Below are 15,257 nucleotides of genomic sequence, written 5' to 3' on the forward strand. Positions count from 1 at the left end.
CACTTTCAGTCAACAAATCCGTTTGCCAACTGATAATTGTGACCACAGTGTCTTGGTAAAGGCCAGCAAAATCCAAACCTCCTTTGTGGAGGGAATAAGAGAAATATTATTCAATCAATCCTTCAATCCTTCAATTTATTTGCCATTTGCAGTGTAAAACCGTGCAAGTAGCTCAAAGTGCATCGTCAGACATTCAGACATAAAAAAAAACAAGTGTTCTCGAAAAATCTCCATAACATCCTCAATCTGGATCTGATCCAGATGGAATTTAGTGATACGATAGAGGTTGCCACCCTACACGATTAAAATAGGCTTTTACTGCAATTTACTGTAAAAGCGTCTTTTCCTGCAATGTTAACGAACGTTTCAGTAATCCAGAGTCTCAGGACCTTGCTGTGAAACACAGCTTAGATGTCCATGCGTGAACCGTTTAAATCAGTTTGTGTTCAGGAAGAGAGGGGACGTAAAGTCATCCTGAAATCACATGCAGCCTATTAGCCTGCGTGACTTAGAGTTCTCGTGATTACAGACCATGTTTTTATGGTTCCTCTCCGTCTCTTCCTGTCTCTCTTTTTCATCTTCTTCACGTGCTACATGGGAATCGAATCAATGGGAAATAAAAACCATCTCTCCTGCCTGTTGCCTTAGAGACCAGCGGAGAGCGAGAAATGAAACCTTCTGATCATCTGTGTGTTTCAGATGTGAGTGTGTGTGTGTGGCTGTGTGGGTGTCCTGAGAAGAGGGTCGACTTCTGACGCACAGTGGAGAAACATTTCCACACATCCAGACCAGAGTCTCTCTTCCTGTCTTCACCGCCATAATTGTTCATTCAATGGTCGAAATCAGATGCAATGATTACAAATTAGAGTGTTCATCAAGCGAGTGGACTGACCCCCAATCCCATGTCCAGGAGTCTGCTGAACAATGGACTATACCTCCGTCTCTCTGGGATGAAGTGAAGCCACCACGTTAAAAAAGGTGTTAGCTATTGAGGGAGATGATGATGATGATGATGATGAATGATTGATAGTTAATTTCTTATAAAGCTTACCGGTACTTAAAATAACAACCGAACTTTGAAAAGAAAATTTCTGTCAGTGAAGGATCAAAGTCCTTCACTGCATACGAAGGTAAAGACAGTCTCGTCTTGTAGCCTAAAATCAAATATAACAAACTCTTTTAGCCACGAGATCCGATTTTCATTGCAGGGGTAAAAAAAAAATAGAGCACAAGAAAGAAAGTCTCCTGTGATGATTTAAAAGGAGACCCGGGAACAGATTCTGTGGTTCTGTTCATAAAAAGGCTAAAAAATATCAAGCTCTCAGTTAAGTTTGATCTGGTTATAACACAAAAACACATTAAAACAAAACCAAGCAAAAAAAATACAACTGAGTTTCATTGGATCAGAGACGCCCTTAAAACAACGGAAGGGATTTCTCACCTGGAGCCTCATTTGAATTTCTAAAGAAAGCATCAGGATAAAATGTAAATGATTAAAAATGCCTTAAAATGTAAAAATCTAACAATGTTAGAAACCAATTTGTGAGAGAAAAAAAGAAGATTTAAGAAAGCAATTATTAGATGCACACTTTTTGGACTCATATACAAAATATTTGACATTTTAATTATATTTTTCCAGTGATTTTGGAAGTTGTTTTTATTATCATTTATTAACCATATCATTTTACATATGTAGGACAAGATGTAACCACATATGAAACAGCTGCAACGCCTCCCAACCACGATGTCCATTTGGTGACGCCTCATTGGAGCATGTCAGCCTCATAATGTGAAGATGGAGCGTTTGAGGCTCTCACCGGGTAAAGGCTTTAAAACAAATAGCATACTTCAACATATAAAGAGTCGTGTATCATAGCATTATTGTGAGAATGCATTTCTCTACAGCAATATTAAAAATTGTAGCACACAGTCAAAACACGATTTGAATAATTGTGTAATGTACTTTGAAGGATAACAAATACGCTGTGGCTGCTTCATTCCTGTCTCATCTGTGTCCAAGAGTTGTTCTGAATCCAGCATCTCTCTCACACATTTTTTAGTTTAACACCGTGTAGCGTGGATCTTGAACTTCCATCTTCTCTCTGAGCAAATCAGAACACAATCAATCATGACTAAACTTGCTGGATTATAATTTCTTTGCAGTGACTAAATGTTTCATTTTTACCCATCGGCTTTCAGCAAGCACTCACTAATGAGACAAACCGGAGTCACCAAGTGGTAAGTTTACCTGCAAATGTATAATACAAAAAATAAATCCACACCTTATGGATGCCTACAAAAGCATATTTGAAAAGGACCATGTCATGCATGGATGTACAGCCAGGTGAGGTAGACCCCATGAACGACACAGCCTCGTTGGCGCAGTAGGCAGCGCGTCAGTCTCATAATCTGAAGATAGTGAGTTCAAGCCTCACACGTGGCAAATGTTTTCGAGTTGTATGGAAATACAATGCAGGAGGGGGGGTTATTACTCATAAAAAAAAATCTGACAGCCTGAAATGAGCGTCATCTTCGGTGTTGATGTCTTACTTGACTGTCGAGAAAAAGGCATACCATCAGGTCAGGTCTAACTATTGAAAGCTAATCGGTTGCATTATATTTATATCCCATCCTTTTATATGGGTGCGTTCACATATGCTGATAACATCATGTTTCCACCAAACTCAGGAGAGCAGAGCATAAAAAAAACCCACAAAATCACATTTAGATATTGTAAGTACAGCTATGGTTTCTTTTCATGTGTGTGTTTGTGTGTGCATTTGTCACATAATTACAAATATTAGAAATACTGAGAAGTGGAATATAAATTTAATATACTAGCATTAAAATCTGGGATATAAATATGGTTATTTTCCTGCTTAGCTGTGCTAAATAACGTGGGAGGAGGGATGAAAAGAAATGAGCCCAGAGGAAAACATGGTGGACAAGATAAAGAAAAGCATGGAGAGAAACCAAGAGAAGAGGAGAAAGAAGGAGACAGTCATCTAAAACGACCTTTGGCACAAACATGCAGCTTGTTGACTGTAATCTTCCTGTCATGAGTTTTCCCACTGACCTAATCTAGCAGAGTTAAGGCTTGAAATCTCTCTTGCTTATGAAAAGCACACACATGGAAAGTCCATCTTTCTTTCACTCTTCCCATCCCACTCTGTCCATGCATTTCTTCATCCAGATGCCTCTGTGCGACCCCCAACGCCCACCCAGCCCTATAGCAACCAGCCGGGAGAGGAGACGGCATCTATCCAGTCTCCTTTAACCTGACAGAGTCGCTCCTCTGTAACGGGATACAAAAGGAAAACCAGCAGCCGGTCGGTTACTGGGATCGGAAGCAAGAGGAGCACGTGCCCTCTTTGTCCTTCTCTAAGTGCGGCGTGACGGTATCCGCCACTTCCAATTGGATGTCAGTTTCGCTGGCGATGATGTGCTTCACCAAGCAGTTGGCTGCTTCATCGATGTTGATGTTCTCCTGGAAAACAGAGGATAAATTGAGAAATAAATGGAAAGGAAGTGGAAGGGAAAAGGAGGGATGATCAATTGATAAAGACATTTTTATGGATGTCCTGACAGAGACGGCGCTGTAGACTGGCGGCGTGGCCGACTAGGAAAACTTGGGACAGCGTGCATGAATAACAGGATGATTAATCAACGCAGAACAGAAAAAAAAAAAAATCCAAAGTGCCGCTCATTCAGATTCATTATGAAATAAAATAATAATGTATAATAATATTTTTCTGCAGGTTTTTTTTTTCTTCTTCACTATTTCTTCACTATTTTAAGATAACTTTGAGGTCACGTTGTTGTAATTGGCCACAGACTGTATCATGGATAACACAGTGCGATTCAGTGCAGCGCTGATGCAAAAATCCTTGCAAACTTGTGTTGCATTATTCACAGCACTATTCTACAGATGGAAAATAAAGCATAAATGCACCGAAACAAAGAATTTAAAAAGTCTCAGACCAGAGCTGGAAACTGAGCAAACCCGAGAAATGGTCCCTCGAGAGGATCGCGTAGGGAGAGGCCCGGCAGCAGAGACACACACACTCGTACTTTCCTTTTAAATATGCGTGATATAGTTGCGGTAGAAGCTCTGAATATTCATTAGATCCAGCATCGTGCTCAGTAGGATGTGAAACCGGACGCCTCTGCGGATCATGTCAAAATCTATCAAACTTACTGTTTGATCACCAACAAAAGATTCTTCCAGTTTAAAACACCAAAACCTCAAATTGTAATTGTGTAACTCCTAAAGCTATAATGTAAAGGGGAAAATCAAACAACCTTGAATTATTTACGTTTCATGTACCTTTTAAAATATATATATATATGTATATAATTGTGTTTTTAGTTCAGTTCTGAGTGCAGATTTTATACACCATATGACTGCCTATGTGTGTGTGTGTGTGTGTGCTCATTCTTCCCTCATCACCCAGCTGTGAGATTCCTCCTCCACATTAGTAACCAAAAAAGCATTCTGTGTCACCTTTGGTTAATTCCAGGTAAAATGTTTCTGCTAAGATAACCGTACCATCTCCTGGCTCCAGTTTCATTTTTACCTCCGCCCGCTAAAAGACTGCTTTTAGTGAATAACTTATAAACTAATAATGATAACATTGTGATTCTAATTGTTAAATGTTTGTTTCCATGGTTAAGGAATCTCCAAATATAGATAAAATAAATGTAGGACAATAATCTTTGGGTGTAAATCACAATATAGGGAGATGAGGCGCTCGGCAGAGGTCTGCGCTCTCAGTGCTTTTCTAGTTAAAATAGTATTGATCACCCAAAACTAAAACTCTAACGATATGCAAGGAGGCAAAGACGAGTCATTCACCTAAATGTTAGGAGAAAACTGTGGACTGACTGATTTCTGCACATCCTTACTGGATGGCAGCACCTGGTACTGAGCAGCTGACCTGAAAAAGCACAACAGGAGCGTCAGTCATAAGACTCAGCTCCACTAAAAAAGCACCGGAGTTTATTGACTGGGCTTTTATTCATATGCAGATCCTAAGTAGACTGACAGTAGATGATTACCCTGTGGAGATGCCACCACAGAGGCTTTTTCGGGACGTGCGGGAATCCTTTGAGGGCGAGCTGAGTTTCACAGACTAAGTCTGTGTGCAGCGGGGATGGAGCCGCTCCCCACAGACATCCGAACGGGAAGGACACGGCTGCAGACATAGGCTTCAACCTCAAAGCGCCCACTGAAGGCTGCTTTGTATTCACAGCACCATTCCGCTCGCTATAGGTCTCTGCTTTGTGTGTGTGCGCGTCCCGTGTCTCACCTTTGCAGATGTCTCGTACCATCCCACAAATCCATTCTCCTGGCAGAACTGCTCCATCTTTATTCCATTATTGGTCAGCACATCCTGGCCCTGGTCGCATTTATTAGCCAAAAGCACCGTGGATATTTGCTTCCCATTAGCAAGTGTCAGTTTGGAATCCAAGTCCTCCTTCCATTTGGCGACGGCCTCAAAGGAGGCGGGCCTTGTCACATCGAACACGATGAAAGCGCCCATGGCCTCGCGGTAGTAGACGCGGGTCATGTTGCCGAACCTCTCCTGACCTGGAAGGCACACACGGGTATAAAGACACGGATGAATCATTGAGGCGTACAGGAGAAAAAACACACACAACACAACACAACACAACATCGCCTACTAATTGACCCTGTACCCATTTTCGGAGGGGGGGTGAGGCGCATCCTGTGTGGTGCAGCTCCGCTTCAGCATCACGCACACACACACACAAAAGCTTGATTTCCTACACACAACTACCGGTATATAAGTGTTGTCATTCAAGCAATGACAAATCTCTTCCCACACACACAGATACACACAAACACACAATTTCATCCATATTTCTACTGTTGAAAGAGCTTTAGAAAAAGATTGCTTGCTGTGTCAGTGTGTGTGTGCCTGGCGGTGAACCTTCCTGAAAGATTTCTGAGAGAACTAATTCGATAAGCCCCAGCGGAATGTTGGTCCGCTCTGATGTTCCCCATCCATAATTTCTGCTCGAGTACCATCAGTACCAGCCTCACTATCAGCTCACAGACATTCTCACACAAACCAGAAGCCCAAACCAGTCCATCAAGAAGAGAAAACTTGAAGCCCTCCAGATTTTATTTGTTCAATATCTCCGATGGAGCCCAGCGCTCACTGTATGATGCTGATTGAGGAAGGTGTTCAGGACTTTTAAGGGTTAAAAGCTACAGCAAGAGGTGCAGCGTTCTTCATGAATAGAGATGAGGCGTAGCAATGGCTCAGTGGAGATGTTGTAGATTAGAGGCTCGGTTCCTCCGTGCGGAACATGGTCTATAGGAGACGGCACCGCCAGGGGCGTGCCTAGACTTTCTGGAGAAGGGCTGCATGAAACAGGGAGGCTGTGTAGGCTGCAGCTTCCACACTCGGTTCTCTTAGTTAAAAATGTACCAGAAACATAAGCTACCTGCAAAACTAATGCATAGTTCAAACTGAGGTCACACTGTACACCGAGCTGATGGCCAGTCACATTTAAAGATTAGGAGGTGGCGTGTCAGATTTCAGAACATTCCATCTCAGGCCTCCAAGTCTGGGGGGGCAATCCCCTGATTACACCATGTGTGTGCAAGTGATTTTGAAAAGGCTGCAGAAGAACACATATGAAACTCTCCCAGTAAGCCCTGAAACGGGCCTCACTCACACCCTCATGCTACATGGCGGCGCAGCCAGCCTGTCCCCGTGTCAGCTCAGACTACAGACAAATGGTGGTTAAAATGGGTGGTGGTGATTATTATTATTTTGTCAAAGAGTGACATCATCGTTTCTGGTTTGTTTGTTTTTTTTGGGGGGGCAATCTTAGAAAGACAACTGAACCAAAAACCTCAGTGATGATGACTGGAAAAGAATATATCAGGAACTAGAAAAGCAGTTGGAGTGTGCAGATTAGGATTTATCCGCATTTTTGACCATATTAGCGCTCAAGTGTTATCAGAAAACAAGCACCATTTACAATGCAGGGAATTTCATAAAGGTTTTGATTTTTTTTTAAATGCGATAATATCTGCAATCCAGATCCGATCCGAATGAAATTTGGTAAGATATGGCCCCACCCTACATGATTGCGTCAAATTCCATAAACATCGGTCAATAATCAACTGAGATATTGAGGGGGGGAAATGTGGCGCTCCATTGACTGCAATGTTAACGGGAAATTCAAAGCGATTCAGAATCCAGGATCTCTTCTGGATCATCACCAAAATTTAATAATCTGTTCCTGGTAACATTCCCAACATTTTCTGAAAATTTCATCAAGATCCGTCAGTAACCTTTTGAGTTATCTTGCGACCTAACAGACAGACAGATCAAAGATAAAACCTCCACGGGCTGTCCCTGGTGCAGACCCAGAGCAGTGTCCCAGAGAGAGACACTCGTCCACAGTTCACAAATAAAAGGCTTCTGTACACAAGAGCTCAGCTTCAAATCTCACTCACATGAGTTCGAGACACATGACTGCTTGTGCTTATTGGAGAAAGCACACAGGAGGGGAGCGAGCAGCAGGTCGGCGGAGTCTTCCAAACCTCAGCCAACACTCATGTAAGATGAGACTGCTGTTTTCTTATCTCGCGCAAAAGGGTCACAGTCAAAAGCCATTGCTATTTCACTCTTACGTGAACAACCAGCGCATTAAATAGTGACTGAGGGAAATGTGAAATGTGCTCTCCCAGAGAAAATGTGTTTTTCTCCATCAGAGGGATGAAATCTGATTTAAAAAAAATGACAACATGGAAATAAGTTCTGAAATAAAAGGGAATATCACAAAAGTAAGGGCTGCACAGAACTGATGAGTGGTCGCCGGGAGCAACAGAATCACTGTGGAACGGACTGCCACCGCTTATATGGGCCTCCTGAATCCAGCTGCTGTTTGCATGAGATGAAAGATCACAGGTTCAAGTTTGATTCCGTATCAATGACAGATGCAGAAATGACACGTGATGTGAGAAGCTTGGAGGAAATGTTTGCCTCGGCCTCTCTGTCTTGGCTTCAGCGTGAATAAAGGCATGTAATTGCTCAAATGTGTGATTTAAAGCGAGTAACACGATTAACTACGAATAAGCCATTATCATCCCTCTGTCAAAAGGGTGAAATAACATCAGTGATGAAACACTCCTTTCCTTTTTTGTTTTTATCTGACCTTTAACTATGTAACTCAAAATGCCATACTATTGAAAGGGCCTGAAATAAAGCCTGAAATAACATGAAGCCTCCTGAAGTCTCTAGTTTTCATTTTCCTATATTCATTTATTATTTGGAGGCATTATGGAGGGACAAAAGTTCATTTGGATTAACTTTAATAAACTTTAACTTAATTATCCAAGCCTTTTTCATTAGAACCTTTCACAAAAACAAAACTTAAAAAAAACAAACAACATATAAGATACTTATGCTTTAGACTTTAGTTCAGTTTAAACAACTTTCTCTATTAGTTGGATCAAAGGCAGTTTTTTCCATCCTGCAGATCTGCTTTTTCGTGTGCGTGGACTCGGACTGTACCTGCGATGTCCCACAGCTGAAGGCGCACCGTCTCCTGGTCCCAGTTCAGGACTTTCAGCGCAAAGTCCACTCCGATGGTGGCTCGGTAGTTGGGGCTGAAGTTGCGATGGACATACCGCTTGATGATGCTGGTCTTGCCGACGCCGAGATCCCCGATCACGAGAATCTTGTAGAGATGCTCCTTATGGTGGTTGTTCTGCATGGCGGCCGAGGAGGGCGAGAGTTGCGCATGAATCCACCGTAAAGGAGAGGAGCCGGGTGTGAGACGGAGACGCGCAGGGACGGCGGAGGGAGAACGTGTGAGAGTTGGGAGTAAGGAGGAGGAGAAGGGGAGGTGAGGTACGCCCTGTCCACGCGGAGGAGTGGAGCAGACGTCTCGACCTTGTGACGCACGGAGGGGAGCCGCCTGGGCGCGCCACGGGGCTGGTGCGCGTGGAAAGCCCTTCGGGATACAATGCTCTGTTTTCACACGTCAGCGTTTAATTTACTAAGAGGAGCAATTAAAAGAAATAGTTTCACAATAAAAAAAGTAAAGTAAGTAAAACTATTGACACGAGCATGAAGTGTCCAAAACCAGAACCTGCACCGAGAATTATCAGAATAACAATTAGATTATAGAAGGTGAAATGGAAATACACAAGTACAAGTACCTCAGAAAGTATTTATTGCTACTCGCAGTCAGTCATTATGGATCTTCTTAAATTTTGCATTTAAAAAAAATTCATGTTCAAAGAATCTGCGCAAAAAAGCTGCAGATGCAAAATGTAAAATAAAAGGAATGAAAGTATGTTCTTACGGACACATCAAATTTGACAAGCTTTTATTGAGTCAAATTTAATTTGAAAGAAAAACACGCCAAAGTGTAAATCTCATATACAAAACTTTACGCGTACTTGGATGCAGACAGACAGAACAATAACTTTTTTTGTTTTTAACTTTAATGGCTGAAAAATCCCTTTAACACGCTCCACAGGCAAACATGGCATCGTTTGATGTTCGTTTCTCCAACGTGCTTCCCTGAGAAAAAAGAATGAATGTCCTGCAGCCGAGGGACTCGAACCCGGAGTCCTCAGTTCCCTTTGAATGTTAGAATGTAATGTGTCATTTCCGAGGGCTGAATGAAACCATTCATAGGCAGCTGACCACTAAATATAATAAACATTAAAATTGCACCTCCCGCCTGATACCATCCCACAGCAGAATAATGTCAACAATGGGTGGAAAGCGATGGAAAAACCTTCCTACATTTGACCTTGTCCAGGAAAGTCCTTTCTGTCCTGGACAATCTCAATATGTGACTTCATTTTCCACCTGTTGGACAGAGGACGAAGACGGATGCTAGCCATGCGAGAAGCGACAGATTTTGTCTTGGAAAACAGCGTTGATCGATAGGGAATAAAGCAAGGCTGCGTCGGTGAGATTAATCATCTTCCCTTTCCACCGCGCCTACAGCCGGGGGATGGGCACGGCAGCGACGGCGATGCTCTCGATGCCGCACTCGTCTTGCCCCCGCCGGATCCTGAAGAATCCGTCCTCTCCCCACTTCGTGCCCCAGCTGTTCTTCACAATCCAGTACTTCTGTCCGGTCTCGTGGCAGCGGCCGTACCCCACCAGCAGCACGGCGTGGTTGGTCAGCTCGAAGGGGTTGAAGGGGTCCGTTAGCCCCGTGTGGTGGTAGATGCCCCGTTTGTAATGCATGAAGTCGGGGTAGACCTGCAGATGGATAAATATGAGGCACAGACGCAGGGCAAAAGAAAGGAGAAGGAAATACAGACAGCGTTCAGGACGAGAAGGAAACTCTTCATCCAGGAGGAACTCTTGAGATTGGTGCCTTGATGGTTTCGTCGTATGCGGCTAAGAAGACGAGCTAAACCTGAGCAATGCCCTTATGTTGAGTGACTGTTCTATAAATAGACTGGATAAATAGGAGTGACAAACTATCCTGTTTATCAGATGTTTAAAAAAAGAAGAAGCAAAGTGCAAAGTTTTAGAGCTTTGCAATCCAGAAATAGGAGAACATGACATATTGCAGGGGGGGGGGTTCTCCCCACATTATTTAAGTAAGCCTTTGACCATTAAGCCTGAAACTTGTCTGAACTAGGAGTCACTTTCAGTATCATTCACACAGTCGAGTGCAAGAATATCCAAATGTTGTGACTAGGAGGTATTAAGTTTCAGATTAGGATGAATCCAAGAAGCAAAACTTGCACTGACAGCGAAAGCCATTAGGAAGCAGCGAGCAGCTGACGTACCTCAAAGGACACCGCCATGGGGCCATTCCGGACCAGTTCCAGCATCATGGCCGCTTCACTGCAGCCCCCGTAAAATCCACCCACGTAGCTGTACTCTGCGTTGTAAATGCGGCCGCAGTTCTGAGGCAAGCGGCACGGATAATTCCTACCCATGTAGGGAAAGCAAGACTCGTCCACGATGCCAAAATCCTGGACATACTTCCCAATCAGGTAAGGGAACCCGCCATCACAACCTTAAAGAAGAGAGGCGAGCGTTAAAGCCGTCAGAAAGCTCTGGGATCCAGTTATGAAAGGAAGCTTTTCCAATGCTCTTCAGAAGAACCACGAAACGGCAAACTTCATCAAAGGAACACTTTTACATGACACGGAGACGACGGAAATCTTTAATTGACGGATCAGGTGATATCTGCTCCACATGATCGCACAAAGATTGGAGGAGTGGCTGAAAATGTTTCACATCAGGCGACTCATTTAAGCAAATTATGATGTTTGACTATTGGCTATTAATCCCAGCCATTTTCATTCTTACCTGACAAAGACTTTGAAATGTTCATCAATCAAATCAGAGCAGCCTCGTGAAACTTAAGAACACACTGGAGCAGCTGACCAGCTACTGTGTGAGTGAGTTAATCAATTCAGAGATCAATGTGTTTTCTGATTGGAACAGGGTAACAACTTTTCTCTGAAATGTAAAACTCTTTGCGCCATGAAGCAATTTACTCACAAATATTGATAAAATAAATTACAAGCCACCACTTCTGTTACATGTAAATAAATAAATACAATTTCTGCCCGGCTCACATCTGTAATATTCACCTTTTAGGGATAGACGTCCAGATTATTTACCTTGAGAGTACTGGGAGCAGGAGACCACCTGTTGTGGGCTGAGAATGGGGGCCACGCTGTTGTTGGTGAGGATTCGGATGCGAGCTTCCAGCATCCCCATGGTGGCGAAAGCGTAGCAGCTACCACAAGGTTCTGAAACAGGAGCGTCCAGATTTAGGGTTGTTGTTGTTACACAATAATGTTTGTGAAGTACATTCAGGGCAGGAATTAAAACTGCAGATTCCTCCTCGCTGAAGTCCATAAATTAGGGATCCCCTGTGAGGATGGCCTAAATGCAAGATAACCGCCACAGTGAGCAGCGTCGCCGTCGTTTGGTCTGTTCAGCATCGGTAGTAAAAATGGAGACAAACCACGAGCACGGACTCGGGGTGACGCTGGAGACAGACCCGCGACGCCTCTTCAGTCTAATGAGACGTAACGGCAATTAACTCAAAATAAAGAGCGACGCTGGTGGGAGACTTTTAGCAGCTTCCCTTTTTTTTAAGAGATGATGCAAGGACACAGAAGTTAGAGCTCTTAACAAATCATCACCACCTTTAAGGTGCCAGTAATGTCTTCACTGTCCGTTAGCTTTGAGAGGCACGTTGCGGCAGACAGGCACGCGTCTCACTGCATCAGCCGGAACGGTTTATCCTCAATCCGAACCGAAACGGAAACGAGAAGCATCGACTCGACTCGTGACGTGGAAGTGAACGAGCGCCGAACGGCGGATTAGACGGTTTCTATCGAGACACGTCAGCCCTCGCCGTGCAGAAACACCGGAGGGGAAAGCGAAGTCGTCCAGGGTCTGACCTTAGCGACGGCCGCCGATCCTTCCGATATACGGTTTGCATGTTTTTATTTAATCGTTTAATATCCCAGCAGCCTCTCTGTCTTTTCTGGAGCCACTCTTTCAGTTTGTATGAAGCAGATTAAAAAGGTTTCTAGAGGAGAGCTACTGACGCACACCTTGGTTTCGCACAGGGCTGACGAAGTTAAGCCCGCTCATGTTCCTCCAGTCCCAATGCTCAGGCAGAGCCGCCGCCATTTTGGTTACCTCGGCTTCGACGGGCACCAGGCGAACCCGCCTAGAGAGCAGACGGAGAATGACAAAATGCATCACATGGCAGACATTGTGACCAATCCAGTACGTGGTTCTTTCACCCGACTGCTCTGTGGTTTAGTACTGGAAATGGGGGCGGCGGGGGGGCACCACTCACCTGGGGATGCTGGAGGCGGGGCCACCTGCTCTGTAGTGCAGCTCCTGCCGAGTGTAGGTCTCCAGTTCCGGATAGGGCGCAGCTTTCCAGGACTTCTGGGCCGAGTTGATGGAATCGGTGAAGCCCAGGTTGTGTTTGTAGAGACTCTGGAGCCGCCTGGGAGGCGACATGTGATGTGTGTCGTTAAAGTGGGAAAACAGGAGATACTGAAGCAAATCACATCATCTTGGAAACTTCAACAGGACACTGCTGACGCTATTGAACACGGCTATCCTATTTTAACATGCAGTATTGAACAAATATTGATGAATCATTTACCTCTGACAACCTTAGCTCTTCCTTATCATCAAGTGAGTTAATCAATGTTGTCTGCACTGTTTGAATTCCATGTGCAAAGATTTTCACAGAGTCCGCTGACCTCTAGCTCGTGTTTGTGTCCCCCCCCCCCCCCCCCCCAAGAATTTTTATACCTCTTGCTTAAGACTGGTTTGTAATCTGTCCGGGGGGGCACCGCTTTCACTTTCTTCCCCGTGAAACAAGCCCAGTTGTGTCCCAGGACATCGTGTGCCCACCCTGGCAGGGTCTGGTCACAGTAACTGGTCACGTTGGAGCCCGTCTCCGAGTACTGAAAATGTCACAAATGCAATCAGATTAGGCAAAGATTATCACCAGGATCATGTCGTTATCACCCTTCAGCGAAGTCAGGCTAACGCAACTCAAGGCCGCTTCATGTAAACAGAAGCTTGAGGGAGAGTCACGGCTAAAAAGGAACAAAAGAAATCTCGCCAGACGTGCGGCGTCGTCACATTAAACCAGAGCAGACAACGAGGAAGTGGAAGATCACACCAGTGTCATGTGAGTAGGGTTGCAAAATTCAGGGAGTCTCCAAAAGATGGAAACTTTCCATTGGAATGAATCATCAAAGAGAATTTATGGGAATAAACTGGGAATCGTTGGGAACTTGTATACAGTTGGGGAAAGTATAATTTAGCATAATTTACTAAAACAAACTGATGCCATTCCTCAATCACATGCACACATCACACTGCATGGCTATCGAGACCACGCCCCCTACACGCACTGTGCATTCCTCCCCCACATGCACAGACGAAGCCATTGTTTTTGTTTGTTTTTAGCACATTGGCATGTTCACCTTGAAGAAGGCGAACAACTTGTAGCCGTTGATGACCACCTCGAAGCCCTGGTTGTAAATGAGGGTGAAGAAGCCGGTGTTCCCCAGCCGGTCTGAGGCCGTGGACAGTTTGTCCAGGGTCACGGTCACCGTGCTTCCACCGGCAGCTGAGGAGCAAACAGAACACAATAAGCGAGTAGATCAGAGCCTCTGTCTGAACCAGCTGACAGATATTAGACTAACTGCATGTAAGGAGTTAGTCTAATATCTAGATACCTAATATCTAGTCTAATACACCCCCCCCCCCCCCCCCCCTCGTGGAAGAGGAAGTGCAACAAACAAACTACAGGCCGTTCCGTGATTTCCAGACTGTAAAACCCCACGCAGGTAACACGTCACGTGAGTCATGGCTGCTTTTTACCTGAGGCTGAGGCTGAGCAGTTGACTGTCTCGTTCCCCCCCCCTTTGGACACCTGGAACACCCACGTCCCCAGCAGGTCTTCGTAGGTGCAGTTGGCCGGCGTGTCACCCAAAGACCCGTCCGCCCAAAGCAGGACCACGCAGAACACGCAGACCAGCACCCCGCTCAGCCTCATCTTTGCGTGCTGCTAGCTTAGCTTCCTACGCCGGTAATTCTGCGTCTTTCCGAGGCAAAGCTCGAAGCGTTTCCGGCGACTCGGCAAACCAGTCTATTTATGAAAACTGAAACTTCGGACAAAGAGCTGCGGGTCAACTTTCAGATCAAGATGGACTACTCCAGCAGAACGCGCATGCGCACACTGCGGCTGGCTGGCTGAAGCGTTCATCAGCAAAGCCTCCCTTAAGTTCCTAAGCATTTTATTTTAAGTATTATCACCAAATGAGGAGTATTATCAGCACATCTTCAGTTGCTAAATGACACATCCCCAACCTCTCGCTACTCTTATAGCAGATTCTGTTTTGTTTTTTCTTCCAGCGAACAAGGAACCAAACGAAAATATATATTTTACATGACACGTGACTTCGGTTTCCGCGTCATGTGGTCAGACAGATGTGCTCATGCGCGGCAGACAAGCAGGCAGACAGGCAGGCAGGCAGGCAGACAGACAGGCAGACAGGCAGACAGACAGGCAGACAGACAGGCAGACAGGCAGACAGACAGGCAGGCAGACAGGCAGGCAGGCAGACAGACAGGCAGACAGGCAGACAGACAGGCAGGCAGACAGGCAGGCAGACAGGCAGGCAGACAGGCAGACAGACAGGCAGGCAGACAGGCAGGCAGACAGGCAGG

The 15,257-nt window shown here is 44.9% G+C and overlaps 2 protein-coding genes and 1 non-coding gene across 3 annotated transcripts; 1 reads left to right on the forward strand and 2 right to left on the reverse strand.

Moving 5' to 3' along the window:
- The first annotated feature begins 2,370 nt into the window (after positions 1 to 2,370).
- Positions 2,371 to 2,443, forward strand: trnam-cau (transfer RNA methionine (anticodon CAU)). Its single transcript has one exon. It is a non-coding gene; the product is annotated as a tRNA-Met (tRNA).
- Positions 2,444 to 3,334: 891 nt separating this feature from the next.
- Positions 3,335 to 8,760, reverse strand: rab38a (RAB38a, member RAS oncogene family). Its single transcript, XM_068745429.1, has 3 exons — positions 8,559 to 8,760; positions 5,310 to 5,590; positions 3,335 to 3,487 (listed from the first exon to the last, which is right to left on the reverse strand). Exons 1-3 carry the CDS (start codon positions 8,758 to 8,760, stop codon positions 3,335 to 3,337), a joined length of 636 nt encoding a protein of 211 aa, XP_068601530.1.
- A 601-nt stretch (positions 8,761 to 9,361) lies between these two features.
- Positions 9,362 to 14,621, reverse strand: ctsc (cathepsin C). The gene is made up of 8 exons (XM_068745437.1): positions 14,409 to 14,621; positions 14,009 to 14,154; positions 13,326 to 13,480; positions 12,856 to 13,011; positions 12,605 to 12,723; positions 11,657 to 11,788; positions 10,811 to 11,043; positions 9,362 to 10,271 (listed from the first exon to the last, which is right to left on the reverse strand). Exons 1-8 carry the CDS (start codon positions 14,581 to 14,583, stop codon positions 10,005 to 10,007), a joined length of 1,383 nt encoding a protein of 460 aa, XP_068601538.1. The 5' UTR covers positions 14,584 to 14,621; the 3' UTR covers positions 9,362 to 10,004.
- Positions 14,622 to 15,257: the final 636 nt, after the last annotated feature.

This window comes from Brachionichthys hirsutus, chromosome 11, assembly GCF_040956055.1.
Source record: "Brachionichthys hirsutus isolate HB-005 chromosome 11, CSIRO-AGI_Bhir_v1, whole genome shotgun sequence".
Lineage (NCBI taxonomy): Eukaryota > Metazoa > Chordata > Actinopteri > Lophiiformes > Brachionichthyidae > Brachionichthys > Brachionichthys hirsutus.

Excerpts from the sequence above, each read along its gene's own strand:
- ctsc (XM_068745437.1), bottom strand. The coding sequence starts at position 14,583 with ATGAGGCTGAGCGGGGTGCTGGTCTGCGTGTTCTGCGTGGTCCTGCTT. Across the intron at positions 12,724-12,855 it reads CCCGCCTCCAGCATCCCCAG|GCGGGTTCGCCTGGTGCCCG; the intron begins GTGAGTGGTGCC and ends TCTGCTCTCTAG. Across the intron at positions 10,272-10,810 it reads CCATGGCGGTGTCCTTTGAG|GTCTACCCCGACTTCATGCA; the intron begins GTACGTCAGCTG and ends ATCCATCTGCAG.
- rab38a (XM_068745429.1), bottom strand. The coding sequence starts at position 8,760 with ATGCAGAACAACCACCATAAGGAGCATCTCTACAAGATTCTCGTGATC. Across the intron at positions 5,591-8,558 it reads TCAGCTGTGGGACATCGCAG|GTCAGGAGAGGTTCGGCAAC; the intron begins GTACAGTCCGAG and ends TGTGCCTTCCAG. Across the intron at positions 3,488-5,309 it reads GGTACGAGACATCTGCAAAG|GAGAACATCAACATCGATGA; the intron begins GTGAGACACGGG and ends TCTGTTTTCCAG.